The sequence below is a fragment of the Triturus cristatus genome, chromosome 3_1 (genome assembly GCF_964204655.1).
Source record: "Triturus cristatus chromosome 3_1, aTriCri1.1, whole genome shotgun sequence".
Classification (NCBI taxonomy): Eukaryota; Metazoa; Chordata; class Amphibia; order Caudata; family Salamandridae; genus Triturus; species Triturus cristatus.
Genome location: NC_140583.1, coordinates 9772754 through 9785875, shown reverse-complemented (window position 1 = coordinate 9785875; position 13122 = coordinate 9772754). Strand labels below are relative to the sequence as shown.

At 47.7% G+C, this 13122-nt stretch overlaps 1 protein-coding gene across 6 annotated transcripts in view; it reads right to left on the bottom strand.

The window, feature by feature from the left end:
• LOC146859588 (mitochondrial carrier homolog 2-like) overlaps positions 1-13122 on the bottom strand; it is a 379079-nt gene that overhangs the window by 211555 nt on the left and 154402 nt on the right. For 4 of the 6 annotated variants that reach the window (XM_085646528.1, XM_085646527.1, XM_085646524.1 and 1 more), the window contains 2 exons: positions 11393-11551; positions 11241-11297 (listed from right to left, as the gene is read on the bottom strand). In XM_085646528.1, the coding sequence (XP_085502654.1) occupies positions 11241-11297; positions 11393-11551 (216 nt within the window). The remainder of the gene's footprint in view (positions 1-11240; positions 11298-11392; positions 11552-13122) is intronic. The other 2 variants (XM_085646529.1, XM_085646525.1) reach the window with 1 other exon arrangement.

Genomic DNA, 13122 nt, shown 5'->3' with positions numbered 1-13122 from the left:
CAAATCCACTGGGTAGGATGCGGTTGGTAATAAATGGTTCTACCAGATTCCCTACCTCCTGATGCCTACTTCCTGGGAAGTGTGGCATCTGTCTAACCCAGGATGCACCATTTTGCCCACTCCCAACATGACGAGACATCTCGCTCGACACTCAAAGCTCCTTAGCCCAACTCCAGAGGTGGAGCTACAAGCCCCCAGAAAAACCTGTTTGACAACTGGCTTCTCTCCTCTCCCCAGCGCCAGCCCATCTGCTTAAACATTAGAGGGCCCCTCCCCCAAGTGTTACCCATGTGCACTTCAAAAGCAGCTTCTACTTTATAGCTTGCCTTTTGGGCTAACACCTGTGTGGCTTCCTACAGGAGGGAGGTTATCACCTCTATCCCATGCAGGACCCTATTTTGTCCTTTCCTGGCAGTCCGTGCTCATGTCTCCCCTGGAGGGCAGAAAGCTGCATGTAGGACGAGCCCCATGTACATCAGTAAGCGGGCACTGGAAACCTTTGGCAACTACAGTGGTAACTTCTAAAGTTGAACTTTGCTCACCAGTGACATTAAATTCGATGCAACCACCAACCTTGGTAGTCCCGTCCAGAAGTTAGCAGGGCTGGGGTGCCAACCTGCAACTCTGTACTTGCCAATGCAGCTACTGGCCTTTCCACAGTCAAAACAACAATTTAGTGTCTTTATTGCTGGAACATGTAAAAGTACTGTTCTGCTCCTGAACCTACAGACCCTGTGCTTTAGAGCTCTTTAGGCCTGCCATGGGGGTGACTTACCTATATTTAAAATGGAGGTTTGGGCTTCGCCATTACCTAAAATGGCAAAGTTGAGTTAGTAGTTTTAAACTGACCTTCCCATCTGCAGTGGCAGACTGGGAGCCATGTCTCACCTTGTACCACTCAGGATGGCACAACATGTGCTGCAGTTTCTGGGGGATGCTCTAACTTACAGGTCCTGGTTACCCAGGTACCATATACTAGGGACTTAAAAGTAAGTTAGGCTATGCCAATTGGGGACTATTCAAATAAACATGCAGTATTTTAAGGGTCAGAGCACATGCACTGAGCCCTGTTCAGCAGGACTCTGGGCATTTCAGTCATTACACCAGTACATGTTAGTCAAAAAGTGAAGGCAAACCTGCAAAAAGCCTGTTTCCTTGCATGCAGTTACTGCCCTTTCAACCGAGGCTAAGAGGGAACGGACGGTGAATGAATGAATGAATGAATGAATGAATGAATGCGCCATTTCTATTGTGTACAGCAGTCAAAGACGTCCCGGCGCCAGTTCAGACTCCAAGATAAAAAAAGTTCAGCACAATTTAAAAAGTGGTTTGATCCTTTTTTTTATTTTTTTTTATTTTTTTTAGACTGACATCAGAGCTTTGCTTCTATTGTTAGCAACAAACCCACTATGCACCCCTTTACTAGGTGGGAGTTGTTACTACCCTTTCAACCAAGGCTACAAAGGAATTGCCTGTGAATGAATGAATGAATGAATGAATGAATATGGTATTTCTACAGTGCACAGCTGTTAAAGATGTCCCGACGCTAATTCAGACTCCGCACGATAGAAAAAGCTGTGTTTTGAGCCTTTTTTAAAGGAGGATTCATCAGAGGAGGCCCGGATAAAGAGTTCTCCACATTTTTGGGGCCAAGTAAGAGATGGATCGGCCACCCATACAGGCGAATCAAATCGAGCCCCTCGAGGGTGATGCAGCTACGCTATACAAATCCGGACTGCTTGATTCAAAGGAACCTTGAGCTGTAATGCTCCCATAGATTTAGCAGTCTCCGTGTCTTTTTTCATTTTTTCTAGTGCTGTGTTTACAGCTGGGCCAAAAAGCTGTTTATGATTGAACGGCTGATATAGATTGTAGTTTGCACTTCCTGTTTAAAACCGGAGATGCATAGCCGTAGCAGCAAACTGGTATTTATGGACTGAGATGCGGTGTCTGCCACATCTGGAGCACATGGTATAGACTCGTTAGTTATTAACTTGCCCTCTTGAATGAAGTCATTGGCCTGAGCTTTGTATTGATCAGGTAAATGTTGCACAAGTACCTCCAGCTCATCGTAGTGAGCCCTATCATATCCGGCAAGTAACGCCTGAGCATCTGCTATCCTCCAGGTATTAGAGGCCTGAGAGGCAACTCGTTTGCCTGCGGCATCTAAGAACTTGGACTCTTTGTCCAGAGGTGGTGCATCACCGGAGTTTTGTGGGTTAGCCCGCTTTCGAGCATTGGTCACTATCAGAGAGTCTAATGTGAGTTGACCCTTAATGTAGGTGGGATCATTAGGGGAGGGTTTATATGTTCCATCAATCTTTGAGTTGAGAATCCTAGCTCTGACAGGGTCTTTAAAGACATCTGGAGCATGATTAAGAACACCCTTTAGCATAGGTAACGTTTGTACTGACCTTTGTGTGTGTGTGTGTGTGCAAGTGTATCTAGGAGTAAGTCCTCCTCTGTGGGGTCTGAATGCATGTGGACGCCATGACATTGGGCAGCCCTATCAATAATTTGACAGAAAATAGTGCCATCTGTAGCAGATGGTTTAGCTGCCAATGCATCTGGGTCAGGTAGGTCTGGAGGATCTTATCTCGATGTAGGGTTTTTAGTAAGACAGGAAGCTTGGCGATCAGGCTGATGGGCGTGATGTATGAGATGAGGCGAGTAAGCACGGTGCTGCTAGGTCGGGGGAAAATACCCTGTAACCCCCGTGGATGTGTGGATCTGGAGGCTCTACAGGGGTATCAGTTTCCCCAGGGATCAAGAGTATCGTAAGGATCCCCATGAGGGTCATTATTGCCACTCCCACAATCATCATCCTGTGGTGGTGGTGAGTATGGAGGACGAGTGGGTGGCTTTAGAGGAGGTAGAGGCATAAGAGGAAGAAGAGAAGAGGGTCTCAATGGTGAAGTAGCACAATCTTTCCTCTTTTTCGGCACTTCCGGGATGATTGGAGTGTCCGGCTTTCTCTTGTTCCTGGGGACATTCACAACACAGCCTATCTTTGGATCAATGTGCAATGTCTTTTGTTTCGGATCTGGGCGAAACCGTTCCTCCTCCGAGTCCTCAGTGGGAGCAGTTTTTTCCGGTTCCGTTTTTTTCGGCTCGGAACGTGGTTTTGGTTTCGGCTCAGGAGCCTTAGGAGGGTCCTTTTAGTCTTTTGGCTTCGCCGTGGAGTCCAATTTCTTTTTCGGTTCCGGAGGCTTGTTATGTTTCTTCGGATCCAAGGCTTTTTGTTTCGGTGCCGTGGCCTTTTTAGGAGCAGGGCCTGCCCCATCTTTTGGCATCGACGGTGGTTTGGGAGCACCGCGATGCGGCTGGCTCGGCACAAAGCTAGCAGTAGGCTTTTCTTTGGTCTTCGGAGCCAAGCCCGAGGGCTTCTGAAGTTGTTTTACGATCGCAACTTGGGCCTGCAGGTGAAGTCTTGACCGGAGCATTCGGTTTTTCAAGCGGGGTAGGGGCAGAGACAGGGGCATTTGTACTCTCGTTGACCTGGAGTGATGTGGTCATCAGAGTCAGAGTCATCTGCCTCAGATATGATATCCATATCTTACGAATCCTCTGCCTCCAGAACATAGGGGCCTTCAAAGATGTCTGCCGGTACCACTGCAGCCCGTTGCGCCATCCCGTGTCGTCGGGCACGGCGATCACGAATAGTCTTTTTGGACCTGAAGGAAATGCAGGCTTGGCAATGTTTTTCGTCGTGTTCGGGCAAAAGACAAAGGTTGCAGACCTTGTGCAGTTCGCGGTGTGGAAATTTAGCTCCACACTGGGGACATTTCTTAAACGGAGTCCTTTCCATTAGCCGGAGGCCCGAATGGAGTCGATAGGGCAAAACTGCACGCGCCGACCACTGGAGTCGGCAGTTAAGAGTGTTCGTTGAAAGGCAGTAAACGAAACAATACCGCCGAGTTTGATATAGTTTGAAGACGTTGTGCGCGTCGAAGAGAAGTAAAGGAACAATTACCAAACAGAGCGCAAAAGTTACATCCGAACCCAATGGCGGAAAAAACTGAGGATGGAGGTGATGACCATGCACACTGTAGTCCAAGGGAGGAGTCACCTATCTCGTGACTACAAAAGACTTCTTCCAAGAAAACAACGTGCAAGCATCCGAGCCAAACACTAGGTGGCGGACTTATGTTACATTAATTCCACAGCTCATATGCCTCGAACCTAGTATTTAGGGGCACCCCTGAACCTTGCTCCCTTAGACAAGAACCTGCACCAAGAAAAGAAGGACCGAACAGCCGTGCCAAAGCTAACAAGGGGAAGACGCCCACTGACTTGGGCACAGCCCTACTGGCTGGTCTCCACCTAGAACCTGCCACTGCAAAATCCCAGTGTGTCCTGCAGCCAGCTACCTTGAAAACCCCGGAGGACCTGCCTGCAAGCACAAAGACTTTGTCTCCAGTGAACACCGGATTTGTTCACCTGCAACCTCTGGCTCCAGCTGGGCAACGCGAATTCGCCCCATTCTGCACCCGCCGTCCACGGCCCAAGCTCAAGTGGGCAAACACCATGAGAAGGTCACCCGGGCGATCCTGACCTGAGATCCGGCGACCCCTGACCTGCCTCAAGCAAACGCCTGCAGCCTAAATCCAGAAGGCCCCCCTAACCGGGACCAGGAGCTGGTAAGATCCGACCCCAAAAGAGACCCCTGCACCTGTTGCCCCACGGCCGTGTGTGTCCAAACCAACGGTGCCTCACCAACCCCTAACTTCCCAACTTACCTCTTGAAGTGGTGGTCGCACCCAGAAGACCTTCATCTCCCTGCCTGCAGTGCCTTTGCAAACCAGAGGTTCTCCATTGAAAGCAACAGGGCGCTCAACGTCAAAACAGCACCCTGCACCCGGCCGCTGAGGGTGCACCTGTGGTGCCAATTTGTTTCCCCATTTGCCCTGAGCTAAAGTCCAGGAGCTTTGCTCCCACAGCCCCGTGGCCTGCTTGCCAGCAGACACCAACCCGAGGCCCCCTATCCCCCATTGGATAACACTGGGCATCAGCACTCTGCACCCGGCCGCCCTAGTACTGCTGAGGGTGCAACAACAATACATCCCTCAACCTGGGGGACCCCGGAGTCTAACCCCAGAACCTTAACTTCATTTCTCTCCATAGGAACCAATTACTGTTTTTCTATGAAAAGTGTTGTGTGGAGTTGATTTCTATGGAAACCTGAAAAACAACAATTGTGCAAAACTGACTTTACTTACCTTTTCTCTAGGAAATGTCCCAGTGTGATATCTAGGCATATATCACTGAGTAGAAAAAGTAATCTCAAAAGTAACGTAAAAGTAACTTACCTGTAATTTTCATTGCAAAGTCAATACAAAGTACATGTACAGCATTTCACAGTATTGCATGACCAGTAATTCAAACTGTAACCATTTCAAAGTACATTTACAATTGCATTTCAAACTGTATTTACTGCAAAGTATTTAGAAAGCAAAATAAGTAAAAGAATATTTTTATACAAAAACAATTGGTCTGAAGTTCAGTCTTTGAGTGTGAGACCATTTGCTGACTGAGTGTGTGCAACAAATGCTTTACACTGTCCTCTGATACTGCCTAACTGCTCGCCCAAGCTACCACAAATAGAGAGTGCGGTGCTATCTACTTTACCTCTGCCTACCTTTGGACTTCCACTGGACTCTGCGCACACTATACCGCACTTTGGTATAGTATATACAGAGCCAGCTTCCTACACAACTTGACTTTGGTCAGACCAGAGAGGACCTCGTGGAAAGTTAACCCTGCAACCAGGACACCTGCACCATCTTCGTGGATTGAGGAGTGCCTGCAGGAAGACTATTGTCCGAGTCGCATCCACAGCATCCTTGAAGCATCCTTGAAGCATATTCAGCATCCTTCATCCCTTGCATCAGGACCACTCCAATCCATTGCAATGCAGATAAAGTACGTGAAACTGACTGAAGACAGCTTCTTCTGTCGAGGTCACTGTTCTAGAGGACCTTTCAGGCCCCCTCGTTCGCTCCCTGCTGCAGTTGGTTGCACAAAATAACTCTACCCAAACAGATTGACAATTGCCCAAGTGTCAAATTAATTGAATTTGCCAATGCTTGTTCACGGTTGAGTGAAATGCTTTGACTTATTGGTATTTGTAAATTCCATTTCTCTGGAACCCTCTGCAATCTCTTTTTCAATTTGGTGTCGAAATTTCTATAACAATACAGTCTCATTTTTAGGTCTCGGCTGGCGTGGGCTGCGCACATGCGCAGTCTCGCTGGCGAGATTTAATGTTGGAGGAGTTTTGGTAAAGGGCTTTAAGCCCCGCCCCTCTTTTCCATTGGCTGGTGTCACCGTTTATGCTAAACTGTGGCCAGCCATTGGAAAAGAGCTTGTTGTGACGTTTACTTTTGGCTTTTTCGCCCGTGCCACTTGGACGGGCTCGCCTGCTGTCCTTCTGAAGTAAAAGGATTCTTATCTTTATGGGGCCAAACACATGGCCCCATAAAGATAAGAAACCTTTTACTTCAGAAGGAAAGCAGGCGAGGCAGTCCAAGTGGGATGGCAGAAAAAGAGAAAATCTACGTCAGCTGCCTGGCGAGCGCATGTTTTTATTATTATGCATTACGCACCACGTGGGTAATCGGCAGCCTAAAGTTTACTTAATTGGCCTCCATTTTTCCCCTCCCATCAAACTCCCCTACCGAGCGCTTGTTTTTATTATTATGCATTACGCACCATGTAGCTAATCAGCAGCCTAAAGTTTACTTTGTTGGCCTCCATTTTTCCCCTCCGTTCATCATGCTCCCCTAACACATCCTCGCCCTGCTTTTCCCAGCACAATTCCTGTTTTGTTTCCCTTTGACCTCTGCATGAGGTTGCCAGACTGAGAAGAAATTAAGCGTTAAGCTCACGGTTTGATGCACATCACGCTCCCAGTGGAGGGAAGATACAGGCTCAAGTGACTCAAACACACACCCAGCAGCCTCCCTCCTGTTTGTGCAGAGTGTGGACAACGGACATGGGGAGAACACCCGGCCTGCAGCTGCTCTGTGGGGCAGTAGAGTTTATGTGTGCTGGAGTCCCAAAGCCTGGGAGGCTGGTGTCTGAGGAGATGTCAACTGTGGCTGCTGGCCGCCAGCCGCCAGCTCGCAACAGTGAAGCCACAGTGGTCTCCACGCGGCAGGTCTTATCCATCACAGCTTTGTCCCGCTTTAAAAATCAAAGAATCCAAAACCCGCCCTCCGAAGCAGGGGCTGATCTCCGAAGGCTCACGGAGGTGGTTCGTAAAGGGGGTGAGGGGTCTTGTGACCTTTCACTCTAGCCCTATCCTAGCCCATGGTAATGTAGTGTGTGCAGTAGGTTATCTGTTGCTGCCCAGGCCTTGATGCCATGTGCTCTACACATGTACAGTATGATGACTACTGGAAGTGAGACAACACTTCAGGACCTCAAGGTGACTGGGCAACGCCAACCTGTGTCATTTTAAGGACTTCTTGCCCAAATTCTACATCAGTAAAAATTTGCCAAAATGTGTTTGATTTTACAATGAAACAGAGCGCTCCTCTGACTTGCGCAGTTGGAGCTATAGCCACACAGCGCAAATGCTGGCGTCGCCATAGGGTGAAGAGCAGATAATGACAGGTTAGAGATGACAATCTGGAGATGCTGGTTTTGGCAGAGAGTGAAGGCATGGCCACTTTGTAGAGATGCTGGCAGTGCCACACAGCACATATACCATCAGTGGCACATGGTACAGTGCATACGACACCATTGGCACATGGTATGGCGCATATACCACCATTGGCAGACAGAAGCGATGGCGGCATTGCCACACGGTGGAGGCTACCAGCAGCCTTCAGAGATGCCATATTTGCACACATTGAATACAGTGATAGATACACCACAATAGAGGTGCAGACATTGGACTAATAGACAATCCAACATTGTCACGCAATGGAGATGTAGACATCAATACATGGTGCACATGTTGGCTTTGCGACACAGTGTAAAGGTTTACATGAGTACAGGCGAGAGAGCCGTATTGTTCCACGCTGCCGTGGAAACACTGTCATATGCCGATATACTGACATTAACACAGTGTGGACATACTGACCGCGCGGCATAGTGGAGGTTTAGGTATTGCTAGACGCAGAGTTCCAACATTGATATACTAGGACTACCACACAATGGCAATGCCGGCATTGCCACACAGCAGAGATGCAAACAATGCCACACTCTGAGAAGCTGACTTTGCCACATAGTAGAGATGGTGACGTTGCCTTCTGGTGGAGAGGCGGACATTACCACAGTTGCAACGTCAACACAGGTGAGGGGTTGACACGGATACAAAGGAGGGAGGCAAATACTGAAACACATTACAGTGGTAAATTTGTCACAGTGGAGATTCTCGAACTTTGAAACAGTGGGGATCGGATTGTAATAATATACATTAGAGAGTGGACGCGGCATACACTGTGGATGTTGACATTATCATACAATTCAATGGAGAGATAGAGGCCGCCATTAACTTACAGTACAGATGTCGCACCATTGCCACACATTAAAGACACACTCAAATAGAAAATACTGCATTGCCACTGTTTACCACACAGTGGTCGGTGGGCCTGCCATCCAGTGCCATGCTCACACTCCCACGCAGTGGCTCTGACTAGTTTAAAAATTAAGAAAAACGCACTGAAAAGAGAATCTCTTCTGCCAGCGCAGAGTGATGCGAACAAGTGGCAAGTGAACACGGTTCATGTGAAAAAGAGTCCTCTGTGGTTCTTCATAACACGCAGCCCTGACTTATGACATTGTGCACCTTAGGAGCAGAGCCCAAAACTCTAGTTCCTGTTCCTATGATCAGCATTAATTAAAGGAAAAAGGGGCTCAATTAGCTGTGAAGAGAACGAAAGAGCAGGCAATGCAATGGCTGTGTCCAGAGTAGGGATAGAGGGCGATAGCTGGACCTCATCTTCCTTCATGGTACAGGATAGGGAGCCCAGTCTGAGGCATCCGAGGAGGTTTTCCAGCACCTCTGTGTGGGTGTTGGATCGTACGTTCTTGGGGTGCCTCATTACAGCTATTATAAGCTTGCGTGTGGGTGAGGTATTGAAGGAGAAGCTTTTGGGAATGGCCATCATACTCTTTTTATGGCTTGGAAGGGGGTCTGTGTTTTTGCCATCAATGGGTGTGTGGGTTGATGTTTTTTACCCCCAAGATTATTGGATGACAATTTCAACAAAGAGAGCTTGGCCCAGATGCATCAAACATCATAAAATGAAATGTGATTCCATATCCGGGCTGACGTATATACATTATCAATTATCTGAGTGTCAACAGCAAAATTGCATTAACAAGTTTAAACATGCGGCAAAGCAGAAGGCGTGGCCGATACCTCAAACCACAAGTTCTTACTCTTCAGTAACACAAAACTGAGAGGATTGTCTAATTCAAGCGGGTAAAGTGGTTTCTGTCTGATCTTAAACACAGGACTTAGAATTGTGACAATCAACACCTCAGGCTGTGTCTTAGGAAGGGGAGTCAGGCCAGTGTGACAACTTTGATCCTGGTAAAAGAAGGGATCGAAGAGTGTGGCTTCTTTACTTGACTACCGGTTTTACAGAACCCACTGTTACTATCGCTGAGACTACTTTAACTATTAGGAACAGGAAGTTTTTTGTGGGTACTCTTTTTTCTAGATATCTGCATTCATAGAAATCTTAAGCATTGAAAATGCAATAGGTCTCGCCGTTGATTAAGTTAAAGCCATTTGCTTTGCTAATGGTATTGTATAGCAAAGCAAATGGCTTTAACTTAATGAAAGGCAAGACCTATTGCATTTTCAATGCTTGTTTTCATTGGTGTCGGATTGCTGGATGGTTATGTCAATTCCTTCAATTCTTCTGGTGCTGTTGAAATTGCTTTGCGCTTGTTCCTCTGAGAGGCTGGCTGCTCAGAGCCACAGCTGCCCAGGGGTGAGCTGAAGGTTCCACAAACGAAACCCAAGGGTCCCAACGGGGCTGGTGTGTGCATTACATGGTGAGGTTCCACAACCGCACAATACATCCCATTTCCTCACAGTGGTATGCCGCAAGATTACTGTGGCATAGCGTGGTTCTATTTGGCACTGGGTTTTAATGCCATATCACTCTAGAACTACTTAACCAGATTACATCTAGTACTATAGAGGATTCTTGACCACAATCTATATTTTTGCAAACATTTTTAGCAAAATTTGACTAGTCACTTCAACGCTACATCAGTCTTAAAAGTCGATGGAAAATGAGCCTGTGAAAAAATGTGCTTTGGGACCCCCCCTTTTTTTATTTGCACCCCCTTGACTAATTGCAACAAAACTTTTCATCATCCGCCAATGTAGAGAAAGGAATGGTCTGCAAAGTTTCATGGAGATTCGGCAAACGGTGGCAGAGTTATTAGCAAGCAAAAAACAGAGGGATTCCCAGCTCTGGGAATTGGAACTATTACTACAGAGAGGCTGCCGCCACTCTAATGAACAAACACATACGTAAACATACAAACTAGCTTGATTCATGCAATTTTGATCGGAGTCCACAGAGCCTTGCTGATTCTGGCCGTTACGGCAGATCAGGTAGACATCGTTCCATCCTTAGGATCACGGTTGTTGAAGATTCAACGGGGATCCCAATGCGTCACTGTCTTTTGTAGGTTTGTAAAGTAATCCTTACAGGGTTAAATGACAGTAGAAGGTGTAGAGACATTAACTGAGCGGTCGGGCTGACTGTCCTCTGGTAGAACCTTTAAGGAACCTTGCCGGGTCATTGGATTTGCAAATGAAGCATCCACAAGGGAGACAAATAGCTCAGAGTGAGTAGTTTTGGAGGGAAGCATTCTTGGTTTAGGAATTCAGAGATCAGTGGGGCCGCCTCACATCTTGAACTGCAACTTTGCAAAGCATCTGCATGTCCCTGGTCCTTGCTTTTCTATCAATTATCATCCCAGAGTTTTTTTTATTAATTTGACTAATTTCAGCTAAGACTGTGAAACAGGGTGGTGGTCTTTGCTGGAATCACGCAGTCAAGGTCTTATGTAAGACTAGGATGACACTATTCAGCGGAGATCGTTTGAATATGTGGGAAAGAGGTAAGAGGACATGAGCACCAAGCGTTCTGCATGACCAGGAAAGGAGGACGGCATGTTCCAGGAGGGAGAAATTGCTGCTAGTCACACACCTGCAGCTCCTGCTCAGACATGCCAGGGGCGCATGTGCAACTCCGTCTTACCTCTTTGACAACTTGATCCAATGACGATGCAGCTTCTTTATGCCCATTCACTGCATCCTAAAAGGAGATAATAAGTTAGATCAGTTCAATCTTAGTGTCAAATAATCAACATGTTTAACGATTACGCAGCTTAAGAATCTCTAACTGCGTACCTTCCTTCCCAAAACTGGATGTTCATCAAGAAATTCAAAGCCTGGCTTCATGCGGCCGCCCAGGATTAAATGTCTATATCTTAGGGCTTGGAGAGAGATTGGGGTTCTTGGCACATCAAGCAGTCCACATACCTCGCCAGGCTCAGACTCCTGGAACTGCTATTAAAAGAGAAAATAAAATTATCACCGCTTGTGTCAAATAGAAGGAAAAACTACTTGCAATTCCAGTTTTTCATGGGTATTCTGCATTAATAACAGTATAAAACATGTGAGGAAGACCTGCAGGAAACTTTAAAATACAGATTTTTTAATCTGAAAATTATTTAAATAAAAGAAAATCATGCGTCTAAGATGCAACTCTGTGAGAAAGTGCCATCTTTCTTGCATGGTATGCCCCCACTTTTTGCTGAATTGCTGAATGTACTTTGACTGAGTGTGCCCTGGACTCCTGCCAATCAGGTGCCCAGGGCCTATGTTCCTTCCCTAAAAACTGTGTTGAAACCTAAACCCAAATTGGCAAACCCTGGCCACATGTCAGCCCCTGGTAAATGGTACACTAGGTACCCAGTGCCTTGTGACCAGGGAAGGCCTCTAAGGGCTGCAACACTTATTGTGCCACCCTTAGAGGCCCTGTACACATCCCTGTGTGCCATGCCCACAACACTGCCCAGGCATACATCAGCCACCCCTCTAGCTGGGTGCCCTATGCCAGTGGTGTGGGCACAGGAGCATGAGCCCTGTGCCCCTTCAGTACCCAGGTCCATCCCTGGGCACTGTAAGTGAAGTGCTGCCATTTAAGAGTATATGGTGCTGGGAGATCGTCAACACAAACTCCTCAGCACCATGATGGCTCCACTGAAAAGTGAAGTTTGGTATCAAACTTCTCAGCACATTAAACCCGCACTGATGCCAGTGCAGGATTTAATGTACAATGCACGACAGAGGGCTTCTTAGAGATGCCCCCTGAACCTAACCTACAATCCACATCTTGTCTGAGGGGCTGCCTAGACTGCCACACAGCAGACATGTTACTGGACCCCTGGATAGAGAGCCATCCTGCTCTCCTGGGCCTACAACAATGCACATCCTGGGCGAGGTGCTAAGTCTCCTCCCCCAGGATGGGCAGGGGAAGTTTCAAAGGCATGCCGCCTCTGTGAGCTTCTCCAGGCCACTTGCAGTACTCAGCAACTGGCCCCTACCGGTTCTAAACCCCCACTCTGGTGGGAAGACTGGCCGGAAACCCCAAGGAAGGACAGGGGGTGTGCCAGCCTCTGCCAACCCCACCCCTCAGGTGGGGGAGGCGAGGTGAAGCACATCTCCGGGCTCTCGCCATCTTAAAGATGGGAAGCCCTGCCCAATCAGGAGTAGGCCACTGCCCCCCTCCCACAGGAGAGGGACAGGATGGAGCAAGAACACCGGCGGAAGGATACAAGTCCACAGAACACAGTGACGAGGGAAAGAGCAAGAACACCGGTGGAAGGATACAAGTCCACAGAACACAGTGACGAGGGAGAGAGCAAGAACACCGGCGGAAGGATACAAGTCCACAGAACACAGTGACGAGGGAAAGAGCAAGAACACCGGTGGAAGGATACAAGTCCACAGAACACAGTGACGAAGGAGAGAGCAAGAACACCGGCAGAAGGATACAAGTCCACAGAACACAGTGACGAGGGAGAGAGCAAGAACACCGGCGGAAGGATACAAGTCCACAGAACACAGTGACGAGG